Below are 17,248 nucleotides of genomic sequence, written 5' to 3'. Positions count from 1 at the left end.
GTCTCTCACTGGGGAGGCCTCCTCTGGTCCATCCATCTCTGGTGAGGCCTCTTTCGATCCCTCCCTTACTGGGGAAGCCTTCTCTGATTCATCTCTCATTGCAAAGGCCTCCTCCGATCCATCTCTCAATGGAGAGGCCTCTTTCAGTCCCTCCCTCACTGGGGAAGTCTTTTCTGATCCTCCCTTACTGGGCATCCTGGCTGTTCCTTACTGAGTAGGATGTTAAAACACTGAGCTTTTACATTTATAAACTTATGTCTGTAAATTCTGTTGAAGGGTTACCTCTCCACTTCCCGCCTCAGGCGACTGACTGTGTGGAGTTTGCACGTTCTCCCCGTGGGTCTGCGTGGGTTTCCTCCGGGTGCTCCGGTTTCCTCCCACATTCCAAAGATGTGCGGGTCAGGTGAATTGGCCAAGCTAAATTGCCCGTAGTGTTAGGTAAGGGGTAAATGCAGGGGTATGGGTGAGTGCGGACTTGTTGGGCTGAAGGGCCTGTTTCCACACTGTAAGTAATCTAATCTAATCTAATCTAAATGTTGACAGTTGCTCTTGTACTGTTTAAACTTTCTGTCTCAGACTGATCTTGAGCTTCAACTGATCTCTAAGCAGCTAAGCAAGACGAAAGTGTGGAAGACTCACATAAGCACCATTGACTCATGCGCAATACTCACCCTCCCAGGCTGTGAGAGCTGGTGCACTCCTTTCACTTGGTGCTCAACTTCCAACAGCTTCTGTAGATTCTCCTAAGTACAAATTAAACATAACAGAGACATGGCAGGTTGCTCTGAGGGACAGCATAGTCAATTAATAATAAGAGCCTAGAGACTAATGAAGCGAAGAGTGCCTAATGGCCTCATTATCATTGGGATTGGTGGAAGTGATGAGCTGGACCTGACCCTTAACACAAGAGCTCTCTTGGCAAGGGTTTGTGTCTCTGTGTGTGCACCCATGTATCTGTGTGCACCCATCCGTCTGTCTGTGTCTGTCCGCGTGTCCATGTGTCTGTCCCCTTGTTTGCATGCAAATCCATATTTGAGAGACAGTACATTGTTTGGCCCTTTTACCATCACTGGTCAGTGGATTGAGTACAGAAGTTGAAATGTCATGTTGCAATTGTATAAGACATTGGTGAGGCCAATTTTAGAATGCTGTTCATCCTGCTATAGGAAGGATGTTATCAAATTTGAGAGTGTGCAGAGGGTTTGAGCAATAGGAGAGGCTGGATAGGCGAGGGCCTTTTCCCTAGAGCGAATGAGATTGAGATGTGACCTTATAGAGGTTTATAAAATCAACAGGGGCACAGAGAAGTTGAACAGTCAGGGTTCTTTTCCCGTGAGGGTTGGGAAGTCCAAACCTAGAGGGCATAGGTTTAAGGTGAGTGGGGAAATATTTGGAAGGGACCTGAGAGCCAATGTTTTCACAAAGAGGGTGGTACGGTATAGAAGTGGTAGGGGTGGGTGCAATTATGGGCGGCACGGTGGCTTAGTGGTTAGTATTGCTGCCTCACAGCAACCAGGGACCTGAGACTCGGGTTCAATTTCAGCCTCGGGTGACTCACTGTGGAGTTTGCACATTCTCTCTCTGTCTGTGTGTGTTTCCTCTGGGTGTTCCAGTTTCCTCCCACAGTCCAAAGATGTGCAGGTTTGGTGAATTGGCCGTGCCAAACTGCCCATAGTGTTCAGGGATCTGTAGGTTAGGTGCATTAGTCAGGGGTAAATGTAGAATCATAGGAAATGTGTGGGGGTGGGTTACTCCTTGGAAGGTCAGTGTGGACTTAGATTAGATTAGATTAGACTTACAGTGTGGAAACAGGCCCTTCGGCCCAACAAGTCCACACCGACCCGCCGAAGCGAAACCCACCCATACCCCTACATTACCCCTTACCTAACACTACGGGCAATTTAGCATGGCCAATTCACCTGACTCGCACATCTTTGGACTGTGGGAGGAAACCGGAGCACCCGGAGGAAACCCACGCAGACACGGGGAGAACGTGCAAACTCCACACAGTCAGTCGCCTGAGTCGGGAATTGAACCCGGGTCTTCAGGCGCTGTGAGGCAGCAGTGCTAACCACTGTGCCACCGTGCCGCCCACTTGTTGGGCTGAAGGGCCTGTTATACATTGCAAGGACTCAATGATAGAATCCATAGAATCAATAAATGATGACATTGAAAAGAAATTTGAATGAGTATGTGGATAGGAAAGGTTGAAAGGGATATGGGCAAAACACAGGCAAATGGGACTAGTTTCGTTTGGGAGACTTGGTCAACGTGGATAAGTTGAATCCAACATTCTGTTTCCATGCTGTGTAACTCTGGCTGCATACTCATGCAGAGTTACATAAGCACAGGTGCATGTCTATGTGTCTGTATATGTGCACATCTGCAGGCTTTTGTAATGGAATATGTGTGGCCTCTGAAAACACCTGAGAAGCAGCTCTGGGAACTGCTCAATGAAAAAGGCTCAGTGTTCTGGGAAGTGGCTGTCGGACGAAGTACTTCGAAAATAGAGGCAACAGACTGAGGAGTATCAGAAACCAACTTTGCAGCTCTGGTTACCCAATTACCACTTGTTTGCCCCAGTTGGTTCCATGCTGACATAATAACAGGAACTAGTTCCCACTCTGCAGGTAGTCATCAACCTGAGCAACAGCAGCCATGCACAGGAAGAGCACAGCATTCCCACTGACCCTGAAACTGAACAAAGAGGACTCTGACATTGATCTGAGCAATCATGGCCCCAACACTGATTCCAATTATCCCAGCACTGGGATGACTGTGGCATAAGCCAGCACTGATGACAACACCTTTCCCCAGTAACACTGACAATAACCCCTGGTGAATCCAACACAAACCCTCAGATCAGATGTAGTTCGTAGGACTAAAGATCTCAAAGGTTATGGGGAGAAAGAGGAAAGAGGGGACTGAGGTGCAGGAACAATTGGGACATGTTAAAGGGTGAGTGAGTCTTCAAGGGTTGAATAGCCTTGTCAGTCATCCTCCTGTGACTAACAATGTTATTTCCCAATCAGCCTGACCCCTTTGACCCAATGAAAAATCCCAAGGAAGCAGTGATCCAAATCACAGCCCCAGTGATGGCAGCAACCCTGGTGGCATTGACCCAGAGGCAAGACCTAACATTTAGAAGTGGGCTTTTCATATTCAAGCAAAGGCAGATGGAAGAAGGCCAGATTGACTTACCGCTTGGGCAACACATGTTCTCAGCTGCTCACACACTGTCCTCACGACACATAGAGCAGCTGCAGAGGAAGAAAGCAGCTTTTAATAACGAATCACAGACAGGCTGCACACCATACCAAGACAGCACCAAAGACAGACAAGAGTCCCCATCCAACACTACACCAAAAGGCAAGCTCCACTCCCAAATCCAACACGAACCAGAGACAAGCTCCCCTCCCAAATCCAAAACACCACCAGAGACAACTTCACTCTCAAATCCAATGCTACACCACCGCAGGCTCCCCTCCCAAATCCAACACTACACCAGAGACAACTTCACTCTCAAATCCAATGCTACACTAAAGGCAAGTTCCACTCCCAAATCACACAAGATAACAGAGGCAAGCTCCCCTCAAAAATCCAACATTACACCAGAGGCAACCAACACTCCCAATCCAACACTACACCAAAGGCAAGCTCCCTTCCCTAATACAACACTACACCAGAGGCAAGGTCCAATATCAAATCAAATACTACACCAAAGGCAAGTTCCACTCCCAAATCCAACACTACACCAGAGGCAGGCTCCCCTCCCACATCCATTCTACACCAGAGGCAAGCTCCAGTCCCAAATCCACCACTACACCAGAAGCAAGCTCCACTCCGAAATCAAACACTACACCAGAGGCAAGCTCCATTCCCAAATCCAACACAACACCACCGCACGTTCCCTCCCAAATCCAATACTATACCAGTGGCAAGCTCCACTCCCAAGTCCAACAAAATATCAGAGGCAAGCTCCCCTCAAAAATACAACATTACACCAGAAGCAACATACACTGCCAATCCAACACTACATCAACGGCAACCTCCCCTCTCTAATTCAACACTACACCAGAGGCAAGCTCCCCTCAAAGATCCAACATTACACCAGAAGCAACCTACACTCCCAATCCAACACTTCACCAAAGGCAAGCTCCTCTCCCTAATACAACACTACAGCAGAGGCAAACCCAACTCCCAAATCAAACACTACACCAGAGTCAAACTCCCCTCCCAAATCCAACACAACACTACCGCAGGCTGCCCTCCCAAATCCAATACTACACCAGAGACAACTCCACTCCCATATCAACATGACAGCAGAGGCAAGGTCCACTCCCAAATCCAACACTACACCAGAGGCAGGCTCCCCTCCCACATCCACTCTACACCAGAAGCAAGCTCCAGTCCCAAATCTAACACGACACCAGAGACAAGCTCCCCTCCCAATTCCAACACAATAACAGAGGCAAGCTCCCATCAAAAATCCAACATTACACCAGAGGCAAGTTCCACTCCCAAATCCAACACGACACCAGAGACAAGCTCCACTCCCAATTCCAACACGATAACAGAGGCAAGCTCCCATCAAAAATCCAACATTACACCAGAGACAACTCCACACCCAAATCCAACACTACACCCGAGGCAAACCCCACTCCCCATTCGACATTACACCAGAGGCAAGCTCCCCTCAAAAATCCAACACTTCACCAAAGGCAAGCTCCCCTCCCTAATACAACACTTCACCAGAGGCAAACCCCACTCCCAAATCAAACACTACACCAGAGGCAAACTCCCCTCCCAAATCCAACACAACACTACCGCAGGCTCCCCTCCCAAATCCAATACTACACGCAGACACAACTCCACTCCCATATCCAACACGACACCAGAGGCAAGCTCCACTCCCAAATCACACAAGATAACAGAGGCAAGCTCCCCTCAAAAATCCAACATTACACCAGAGGCAACCAACACTCCCAATCCAACACTTCACCAAAGGCAAGCTCCCCTCCCTAATACAACACTACATCAGAGGCAAGGTCCAATATCAAATCAAATACTACACCAGTGGCAAACTCCCCTCCCAAATCCAACACCACACAGGAGACAACTCCACTCCCAAATACAACACTACACCAGAGGCAAGCTCCCCTCAAAAATCCAACATTACACCAGAGGCAATCTACACTCCCAATCCAACACTACACCAAAGGCAAGCTCCACTCCCTAATCGAACACGACACCAGAGGAAAGGCCCACTCCCCATCCAACACTCCACCAGAGACAGGCTCCTCTCCCACATCGATCCTACACCAGAGGCAAGCTCCACTCCCAAATCAAACACTACACCAGAGGCAAACCCCACTCCCCATCCAACGCTACACCAGAGGCAGTCTCCCCTCCCACATCCATTCTACACCAGAGGCAAGCTCCACTCCCAAATCCAACACGGCACCAGAGACAAACTCCCCTCCTAAATCCAACACAACACTACCGCAGGCTCCCCTCCCAAATCCAATACTACACCAGGCACAACTCCACTCCCATATCCAACACGACACTAAAGGCAAGCTCCACTCCCAAGTCCAACAAGATAACAGAGGCAAGCTCCCCTCAAAAATCCAACATTACACCAGAGGCAACCAACACTCCCAATCCAACACTTCACCAAAGGCAAGCTCCCCTCCCTAATACAACACTACACCAGAGGCAAGGTCCAATATCAAATCAAATACTACACCAAAGGCAAGTTCCACTCCCAAATCCAACACTACACCAGAGGCAGGCTCCCCTCCCACATCCATTCTACACCAGAGGCAAGCTCCAGTCCCAAATCCACCACTACACCAGAAGCAAGCTCCACTCCGAAATCAAACACTACACCAGAGGCAAGCTCCATTCCCAAATCCAACACAACACCACCGCACGTTCCCTCCCAAATCCAATACTATACCAGTGGCAAGCTCCACTCCCAAGTCCAACAAAATATCAGAGGCAAGCTCCCCTCAAAAATACAACATTACACCAGAAGCAACATACACTGCCAATCCAACACTACATCAACGGCAACCTCCCCTCTCTAATTCAACACTACACCAGAGGCAAGCTCCCCTCAAAAATCCAACACTACATTAAAGGCAAACCCCACTCCCAAATCCAACACTACACCAAAGGCAAGCACCCCTCCCTAATCCAACACTACACCAGAGGCAAACTCCACTCCCAAATCCAATACTACACCAGAGATAACTCCACTCCCATATCCAACATGACACCAGAGGCAAGGTCCATTCCCAAATCTCACACTACACCAGAGGCAAGGTCCATTCCCAAATCCAACAAGATAACAGAGGCAAGCTCCTCTCAAACATCCAACATTACACCAGAAGCAACCTACACTCCCAATCCAACACTTCACCAAAGGCAAGCTCCACTCCCTAATCGAACACGACGCCAGAGGAAAGGCCCACTCCCCATCCAACACTCCACCAGAGACAGGCTCCTCTCCCACATCGATCCTACACCAGAGGCAAGCTCCACTCCCAAATCAAACACTACACCAGAGGCAAACCCCACTCCCCATCCAACGCTACACCAGAGGCAGTCTCCCCTCCCACATCCATTCTACACCAGAGGCAAGCACCACTCCCAAGTCCAACAAGATAACAGAGGCAAGGTCCACTCCCAAATCCAACACAGCACCAGAGACAAACTCCCCTCCTAAATCCAACACAACACTACCGCAGGCTCCCCTCCCAAATCCAATACTACACCAGGCACAACTCCACTCCCATATCCAACACGACACTAAAGGCAAGCTCCACTCCCAAAGTCCAACAAGATAACAGAGGCAAGCTCCCCTCAAAAATCCAACATTACACCAGAGGCAACCAACACTCCCAATCCAACACTTCACCAAAGGCAAGCTCCCCTCCCTAATACAACACTACACCAGAGGCAAGGTCCAATATCAAATCAAATACTACACCAAAGGCAAGTTCCACTCCCAAATCCAACACTACACCAGAGGCAGGCTCCCCTCCCACATCCATTCTACACCAGAGGCAAGCTCCAGTCCCAAATCCACCACTACACCAGAAGCAAGCTCCACTCCGAAATCAAACACTACACTAGAGGCAAGCTCCATTCCCAAATCCAACACAACACCACCGCACGTTCCCTCCCAAATCCAATACTATACCAGTGGCAAGCTCCACTCCCAAGTCCAACAAAATATCAGAGGCAAGCTCCCCTCAAAAATACAACATTACACCAGAAGCAACATACACTGCCAATCCAACACTACATCAACGGCAACCTCCCCTCTCTAATTCAACACTACACCAGAGGCAAGCTCCCCTCAAAAATCCAACACTACATTAAAGGCAAACTCCACTCCCAAATCCAACACTACACCAAAGGCAAGCACCCCTCCCTAATCCAACACTACACCAGAGGCAAACTCCACTCCCAAATCCAATACTACACCAGAGATAACTCCACTCCCATATCCAACATGACACCAGAGGCAAGCTCCACTCCCAAATCTCACACTACACCAAAGGCAAGCTCCCTTCCCTAATACAACACTACACCAGAGGCAAGGTCCAATATCAAATCAAATACTACACCAAAGGCAAGTTCCACTCCCAAATCCAACACTACACCAGAGGCAGGCTCCCCTCCCACATCCATTCTACACCAGAGGCAAGCTCCAGTCCCAAATCCACCACTACACCAGAAGCAAGCTCCACTCCGAAATCAAACACTACACCAGAGGCAAGCTCCATTCCCAAATCCAACACAACACCACCGCACGTTCCCTCCCAAATCCAATACTATACCAGTGGCAAGCTCCACTCCCAAGTCCAACAAAATATCAGAGGCAAGCTCCCCTCAAAAATACAACATTACACCAGAAGCAACATACACTGCCAATCCAACACTACATCAACGGCAACCTCCCCTCTCTAATTCAACACTACACCAGAGGCAAGCTCCCCTCAAAAATCCAACACTACATTAAAGGCAAACTCCACTCCCAAATCCAACACTACACCAAAGGCAAGCACCCCTCCCTAATCCAACACTACACCAGAGGCAAACTCCACTCCCAAATCCAATACTACACCAGAGATAACTCCACTCCCATATCCAACATGACACCAGAGGCAAGCTCCACTCCCAAATCTCACACTACACCAGAGGCAAGGTCCATTCCCAAATCCAACAAGATAACAGAGGCAAGCTCCTCTCAAACATCCAACATTACACCAGAAGCAACCTACACTCCCAATCCAACACTTCACCAAAGGCAAGCTCCTCTCCCTAATACAACACTACAGCAGAGGCAAACCCAACTCCCAAATCAAACACTACACCAGAAGCAAACTCCCCTCCCAAATCCAACACAACACTACCGCAGGCTCCCCTCCCAAATCCAATACTACACGCAGACACAACTCCCCTCCCATATCCAACACGACACCAGAGGCAAGCTCCACTCCCAAATCACACAAGATAACAGAGGCAAGCTCTCCTCAAAAATCCAACATTACACCAGAGGCAACCAACACTCCCAATCCAACACTTCACCAAAGGCAACCTCCCTTCCCTAATACTACACTACATCAGAGGCAAGGTCCAATATCAAATCAAATACTACACCAGTGGCAAACTCCCCTCCCAAATCCAACACTACACAGGAGACAACTCCACTCCCAAATACAACACTACACCAGAGGCAAGCTCCCCTCAAAAATCCAACATTACACCAGAGGCAATCTACACTCCCAATCCAACACTTCACCAAAGGCAAGCTCCACTCCCTAATCGAACACGACACCAGAGGAAAGGCCCACTCCCCATCCAACACTCCACCAGAGACAGGCTCCTCTCCCACATCGATCCTACACCAGAGGCAAGCTCCACTCCCAAATCAAACACTACACCAGAGGCAAACCCCACTCCCCATCCAACGCTACACCAGAGGCAGTCTCCCCTCCCACATCCATTCTACACCAGAGGCAAGCACCACTCCCAAGTCCAACAAGATAACAGAGGCAAGGTCCACTCCCAAATCCAACACGGCACCAGAGACAAACTCCCCTCCTAAATCCAACACAACACTACCGCAGGCTCCCCTCCCAAATCCAATACTACACGCAGACACAACTCCACTCCCATATCCAACACGACACTAAAGGCAAGCTCCACTCCCAAATCACACAAGATAACAGAGGCAAGCTCCCCTCAAAAATCCAACATTACACCAGAGGCAACCAACACTCCCAACCCAACACTTCACCAAAGGCAAGCTCCCCTCCCTAATACAACACTACACCAGAGGCAAGGTCCAATATCAAATCAAACACGACACCAGAGACAAGCTCCACTTCCAAATCAAACACTACATCAGAAGGAAACCCCACTCCACATCCAACACTACACCACAGGCAGGCTCCACTCCCACATCCATTCTACACCAGAGCCAAGCACCACTCCCAAATCAAACACTACACCAGAGACAAGCTCCCCTCCCAAATCCAACACACCACCACCGCAGGCTCCCCTCCCAAATCCAACACACCACCACCGCAGGCTCCCCTCCCAAATCCAACACACCACCACCGCAGGCTCCCCTCCCAAATCCAACACACCACCACCGCAGGCTCCCCTCCCAAATCCAACACTTCATCAGAGGCAAACCCCACTCCCCATCCAATGCTACACCAGAGTCAGGCTCCCCTCCAACATCCATTCTACACCAGAGACATGCTCCACTCCCAAATCGAACACTACACCAGAGGCAAGGTCCACTCCCCATCCAACACGACACCAGAGGCAAACTCCACTCCCAAATCCAACACGACACCAGAGACAACTCCACTCCCATATCCAACACTACACCAGAGGCAAGCTCCCCACCCAAATCCAACACCAAACCAGTGGCAAGTTCCACTCCCAAGTCCAACAAGATAACAGAGGCAAGCTCCCCTCAAAAATCCAACATTACACCAGAGGCAACCAACACTCCCAATCCAACATTACACCAAAGGCAAGCTCCCCTCCCTAATTCAACACAACACCAGAGGCAATATCCACTCCCAAATCAAACACTACACCAGAGGTAAGCTCCATTCCCAAATCCAACACTACACCAGAGGCAAACTCCATTTGATAAGGTTCCCCATGGTAGGCTTATGCGGTAAGTCAGGAGGCATGGGATAGTGGGAAATTTGGCCAGTTGGATAGAGAACTGGCTAACCGGTCGAAGTCAGAGAGTGGTGATAGATGGTAAATATTCAGTCTGGAGGCCAGTTACAAGTGGAGGTACGCAGGGATCAGTTCTGGGTCCTCTGCTGTTTGTTATTTTTATTAATTGACTTGGAAGAGGGAGACGAAGGGTGGGTCAGTAAATTTGCAGACGATACGAAGATTGGTGGAGTTGTGGATAGTGAGGAGGGCTGTTGTCAGCTGCAAAGGGACTTAGATATGATGCAGAGCTGGGCTGAGGAGTGGCAGATGGAGTTCAACCCTGTCAAGTGTGAGGTTATCCATTTTGGAAGAACAAATAAGAATGTGGAATACAGGGTTAACGGTAGGGTTCTTAGTCAGGTGGAGGAGCAGAGGGATCTTGGGGTCTATGTACATAGATCTTTGAAAGTTGCCACTCAGGTGGATAGAGCTTGTAAGAAGGCCTATGGTGTATTAGCGTTCATGAGCAGAGGGATTGAATTCAAGAGTCGTGACGAGATGTTGCAGCTGTACAGGACCTTGGTAAGGCCATATTTGGAGTACTGTGTGCAGTTCTGGTCGCCTCACTTTAGGAAAGATGTGGAAGCTTTGGAGAGGGTGCAGAGGAGATTTACCAGGATGTTGCCTGGAATGGAGAATAGGTCGTACGAGGAAAGGTTGAGAGTGCTAGGACTTTTCTCATTGGAACGGCGAAGGATGAAGTTGATAGAGGTTAATAACACGATAAGGGGAATAGATAGAGTAGACAGTCACAGACTTTTTCCCTGGGTACAACAGAGTGTTACAAGGGGACATAAATTTAAGGTGAAGGGTGGAAGGTATAGGGGGGATGTCAGGGGTAGGTTCTTTACCTGGAGAGTGGTGGGGGAATGGAATGCGCTGCCTGTGGGAGTGGCAGAGTCAGAATCATTGGTGACCTTTAAGCGGCAATTGGATAAATACATGGATAGGTGCTTAAGCTAGGACAAATGTTCGGCACAACATCGTGGGCCAGAGGGCCTGTTCTGTGCTGTATTGTTCTATCTTCCATGTTCCACTCACTAATCCAACACTACACCAGATGGAAACTCCAATCCCCATCAAACACTACAACAGAGGCAAGCTCCACTCACAAATCCAAAACTACACCAGAGGCAAGCTCACCTCCCCATCCAATACAACACCAGAGGCAAGCTCACCTCCCCATCCAATACAACACCAGAGGAAAGCTCCACTCCCAGTTTCAACACTACACCAGAGGCAAACTCAACTCGCAAATCCAACACTACACCAGAGGCAAGCTCCACTCCCCATCCAACACACCAGAGACAAGCTCAACTCCACATCCAAGACGACACCAGAGACAAGCTCCCCTCCCAAACCCAACACACCACTGCTCACTCCCTTCCCAAATCCAACACTACACCAGAGGCAACTCCACTCCCAAATCCAACACTACACCAGAGGGAAGCTCAACTCCACATCCAACATGACACCAGAGACAAGCTCCCCTCCCAAATCCAATACTACACCAGAGACAACTCCCCTCCCCATCCAACACTACATCAGAGGCAAGCTCCACTCCCAAATCTTCTAGGAGAAAGTGAGGACTGCAGATGCTGGAGTAGCAGGAGAATTGACATTTCGGGAATGAACCCTTCTTCAGGAATGAGGAGAGACTCATTCCTGAACTCTCCTCATGCCCAAAACGTCAATTCTCCTGCTCCTTGGATGCTGCCTGACTTGCTGAGCTTTTCCAGCAACACATTTTCAGCTCCACTCCCAAATCCAACACTACACCAGAGGCAAGCTCCAATCTCATCGTCACTGCTCTAATCCAAGACATGTATGAATACAAAACTATATCTGCAGAGTCCAAATGAAAGCAGAATGTCAGAAATCGATGCCCTGCTTCTCTTGTAGATCCCCTTGATGACTCTGTAAGTTATTATTGGAATCTACTGCCATTGAGCTTTCAGGAACAATCAGAATCCACACCTCTCTAGTAAACCATTCCTCTCAGCACCGGCATCACTTTAATCAATCACCTTGGGGTTTGCACAATATAAACTTCTAACTAGCAGGCCCTTTGGCCCATCATGTCTGTGTCATCTAAACTAATCCCTTTTTGCCTGCATATGATCTCTATTCCCTTCTTGTTCATGTGTCTGTAGATTGTATTTTGTAGTTCTGTAGTTACCTTGAGTATCTTCATATTCAGAATTGTCGGGATGTAAATTATTCAAGTAATCTGTAAAGAGAAACAACTGATTGCTGATACATTCAAAGATCATTGTGTTCCATCATGAAGCAGCGCGGAAAGAGATCATTCTGTACTTCTCCATCTGAAAGCTTACACACTCTCTGAGGAACATCAGTGCAATGACAAACCTTAATCACAATCAGCAAGTCAGCCAATCTCCCTCTGAAACACCAAATCAAACTTCTAGCACATCGAGAAGATGGAGATAATTACAGAATAAAGTTCCTTCACACTGTCCTCATCAAACAATACCAGAACAGGGTACAGCACCACTTTAGTTACATAGTAAAACTTCTGCTCTCTCACAAAATATTACTGTGCAGTAAGATGTCCTTCAGTGTATCATGCTTGCATCATCTCTTAACAAAATGACCATTTTACTCACCTTGTTTTTCCCCGATACCTGTGCTTATTCTGTTAATGCGAATATTCATTCAATGCCTCAACTAAACCTGCGTCCACATTTGCAGGCAGTGCATTCCATACTCTATTTACTTTGTAATAAAGTTCCGCCTGACTTTATTTGCTTCATTTTGTAAATCATTTTAAGTCTATGCTCTCTCATTCTTGTTCCTTTTATAATCGGCAATGGTTACTCCACGTGCCTGCTCATAAATTTGAAAGTCTCTATCAGAACTCGTACCCTCCTCCCCAAGGAGATTTCTCCCAGCTTTCATTCTTACTCACTCATGGTCACTGGCTGGGTCAGTATTGATTGTCGATCCCTAGTTTCCCTTGAGAAGATAGTGGTGAGCTGCCCTCTTGAATCGTTGCAGTCCACATGCTCCATGTACACCCACAATGCCCTGAGGGAGGGAATTTCCAGATTTTGACCCAGTGACAGGATGGTGACTGACTTGGAGGGGAACTTGCTGATGGTAGGATTCCCTTACCCTTGTCCTGGATGGAAGTGATCCAGGAAAGTGCAGTCTAAGGACCTTTGGCGAATTTCTGCAGTCCATTTTACAAATGGTACACACTGCTGCTCCTGAATGTCGATGGTGAACGGTGTGTTTACTTCTGGATGTGATGCCAGTGAAATGGGGTGCTTTGTCCTGGATGATATTAAGCTTCTAGAGTGTTGTTGGAGCTGCACTCATCCAGGCAACTAGGGAGTATTCCATCATACCGCTGACTTCTGCTTTATAGATGGTGGATAGACTTTGGGGAATCAGGATGAGTTACCCGCCGCAAGCCTCCTAGCCTCACCTTGACTGATCCTCATAACTGAAGTCTCTCATCTCTGGAACCATTTTTATACATCACTCCTGCACTCAGGAATCTGGAACCCATTGCCTGTGAGGGTGATACAGGCAGAAACCATCATGAAACCTTCATCTAAGTAGTATTTAGATGCACACTCACGATGTCAAGGCACACAAGGTGATGAGCGACAGAAGGTGGATTCTGGGAGAGTTTTACATTCCTACCAGCTTATAAAAACCCGTAAAAGGGAGACAAGATTGAGTGGGAGCAGCCATTTTATAGAGGGGTTGTGAGGTCCAAGTGCAGGCTTTAGTAAGTCTCTGGCTTTGCTGTGGAGGGCAAGCTGCGTTAAGATCAGGTCTTCCTGTTTCTTTTGATCTCATATGTATTCAAGAGTTTGTAATGGCAGTTAGTTGAGTGCTCCCCCTGTGATGTGGGAGATCAAAAAGACAACAAATGACTCTGACAACTATGTGTATCCACTTGCAGCTCTTCTCAGACCACATGGAACAGCAGTTGGAGCAGCAGTCTGGTGAGCATAGAGGAGGCAGAATGTTTTATCAGGGATGTGGAAATACCAAAGGTTCAGCCAGATAGACAGGTGACTGCCAGGAGGGGCAGGCAGGAAGGAAGTGCAGGAGTTCCCTGCAGTCATTCTCCTCTCAAATAAGTATAACACTTTGGAAGTTGCTGGGGCAAGGGTTGAAGGAATGGCCCCTCAGGGGATACAACAGCAGCAACAACATCACTGGCACCATGACTGGCTCAGGAGGGGTCAAAGTGTAGGTAAGCAATAGTGATAGGGGGGTTATATAATCAGGGGTACAGACAGACATTTCTATGGCTGCGAGCGAGAATCCAGGAGTTGCCTCCCTGGTGCCAGGGTCCATAAGACCTTAAGACTTAGGAGAAGAAATTAGGCAAATCAGTCTAATTCAAACTTATGAATGCTCCGCTACTCAATCATGGCTGATAAGTTTTTCAACCCCATTTTCCTGCTTTCTCCCTGTAACCTTTGATCCATCTGTTTTAAATATACTCAATGGCAGATGTCAAAGATGCCTCCGAGAAGGCACAGGAAACTCTGAAATGAGAGGGTTAGCAGCCAGAGGTCATGGTCCATGTTGGTATCAATGACATAGGCAGGAGTAGAGGTGAGGTCCTGCTAAGGAAATTTAGGAAGTTAGGTAACAAGTTGAAAAGTAGGGCCTCTAGGGAAGGGATAGCACCAATCCTATTTCTCCACTTCCTGCCTAATACTGTTGTTATTAACTTTCTCCCAATTTAGCATTTTCACCAAAGAACAAGTGTTATCCTTATCCACAACCATCTTAAAACTTATGAAATAATGATCATTGTTCCCAAAATGCTCCCTCACTGAAACATCGATCACCTAGCCAGGCTCTTTTCAATTGCAAGGCCCATTCCCCAGGTGGACGATCTACATATTGATTCAAGCAACCTTCACAGATGTACCAAACAAATTCTGCCCCATTTAAGTCCCTGGCACTCAGGAGCCCCATTCCATATTAGGGAAGTTAAAATCATCCACTAAAACAATCCTGTGTTTTTTGCATCTTTCCATGATCTGTTTAAATATCTGTTCCACTTTCTCCCTTGGGCAAATGGGAGGCCGACAGAATAACTCCATCATAGTGAGTGCATCCTTCTTATTCCTGCATTACATCCATAATACATGGGGAAGTCAAAATCACCCAGTATTCACTTATCACTTTTACACTTTTCCTGAAGTGTGCCCACATATCTGTTCTATTTCTCTTGGACTGTTAAGAGGCCAAGAGTACACCACTGCAAAGTGATTGCTCCTTTTTGCTTTTTAGTATCTGCCCATATAGCTTCACTTGAGGTGCCTTCTAAGCTATCATCCTTTCTTAATCTGCTGTTATAGATTCCCTGATCAAAATTGCAACACCGCTTCCTTTTTTTTTTGTCCTTCCCTGAAGACCCTGTATCCTGGAATATTGAGGTGCCAACCCTGCTTCTTCCTGAACCATGTCTCAATAACATAATTCCCCCATGCTTTTATTTATGCCCTCAACCCATCTGTCCCTCATTTGTCCGACTCCTAGCATTAAAATTGATAAACTCCCTTGTGCCATCTTGACTTACTTGCTGTGTCTCCGAATGTTGACCATTCATCTTCTCCTGCTGAACACTCTTTCTAGCCCTCTGCCAAGTTAGTGTAAATCCTCCCCAACAGCTCTAGCAAACCTGCCCACAAGGATGCTGGTCCCTTCTAATTCTGGTAGGACCTTTTCACTTTGTACAGCCTTCAAATATGGTCCCAATGTTCCAGAAATCTAAAGCTCTCCCTCCTGTACCATTTCTTGGGCCATACATTCATCCCAAGTAACTTCCTTTACCAATACGCACTCGCATCTGATCTCGGGCATAATCCAAAGATTACTACTTTTTGTTGTGGTTCTGTTCACCAAGCTGGGAGTTTTTGTTGCAAACGTTTCGTCGCCTTTCTAGGTGACATCCTCAGTGCTTGGGAGCCTCCTGTGAAGCGCTTCTGTGCTGATTCCTCCAGCATTTATACTGGTTTGAATCTGCCGCTTCCAGTTGTCAGTTGCTGTCCGCTGCAGTGGTTGGTATATAGGGCCTAGTTAAATGTGTCTGTTGATAGAATTTGTGGATGAGTGCCATGCCTCTAGGAATTCCCTGGCTGTTCTCCGTTTGGCCTGCCCTATAATGGTGGTGTTGTCCCAATCGAATTTGTGTTGTTTGTCATCTGAGTGTATGGCTACTAGGGATAGCTGGTCGTGTTGTTTCGTGGCTAGTTGGTGTTCATGGATGCGGGTTGTTAGCTGTCTTCCTGTTTGTCCTATGTAGTGTTTTGTGCAGTCCTTGCATGGGATTTTGTACACCACGTTGGTTTTGCTCCTGCTGGGTATCGGGTCCTTTGTCCTGGTGAGTTGTTGTCTGAGAGTGGCTGTTGGTTTGTGTGCTGTTATGAACTAGACCCTATATACCGACCACTGCAGCGGACAGCAACTGACAACCGGAAGTGGCAGATTCAAACCACTATAAATGCCGGAGGAATCAGCACAGAAGCGCTTCACAGGAGGCTCCCAAGCACTGAGGATGTCACCTAGAAAGAGGATGAAACGTTTGCAACAAAAACTCCCAGCTCGGCGAACAGAACCACAACAACAAGCACCCGAGCTACAAATCTTCTCACAAACTTTGAATTACTACTTTTTGGATCCTCTTCTTTAATCTACTTCTGAGTTCCCTAAATTCTGCTTTCAGGACCTCATTCCTTTGTCAATATGACATAAATATGATCATGGCTGATTGAGCGCTATTACCTAAACCAACTCTTTTAACGTCACTGGCACTTAGCAATGTATCAATCTCTTCTTTAAATAAACTCAAACGCTGACCTTCCTTAGCCGTCTTAGGGAGAGAATTCCATGGATTCGCCAACCTGAGAGTCTTAAGGATGTTTCTCATTTCAATGCTAAATGACATTTCCCTTATTTCAAATTGTGTCTCCTCAAACAAATC

At 47.6% G+C, this 17,248-nt stretch overlaps 1 protein-coding gene across 1 annotated transcript in view; it reads right to left on the bottom strand.

Annotated features, from left to right (window-relative positions):
- fgd5a (FYVE, RhoGEF and PH domain containing 5a) overlaps positions 1–17,248 on the bottom strand; it is a 155,610-nt gene that overhangs the window by 60,576 nt on the left and 77,786 nt on the right. Inside the window, exons 8-10 of the mRNA XM_060835264.1 lie at positions 12,446–12,496; positions 3,202–3,260; positions 672–743 (exon numbers count right to left, since the gene is read on the bottom strand). Coding sequence (XP_060691247.1) covers positions 672–743; positions 3,202–3,260; positions 12,446–12,496 — 182 coding nt within the window. The remainder of the gene's footprint in view (positions 1–671; positions 744–3,201; positions 3,261–12,445; positions 12,497–17,248) is intronic.

This window comes from Hemiscyllium ocellatum, chromosome 14 (assembly GCF_020745735.1).
Source record: "Hemiscyllium ocellatum isolate sHemOce1 chromosome 14, sHemOce1.pat.X.cur, whole genome shotgun sequence".
In the NCBI taxonomy this organism is placed as follows: domain Eukaryota; kingdom Metazoa; phylum Chordata; class Chondrichthyes; order Orectolobiformes; family Hemiscylliidae; genus Hemiscyllium; species Hemiscyllium ocellatum.
This window is presented reverse-complemented; position numbering and strand designations above follow the sequence as displayed.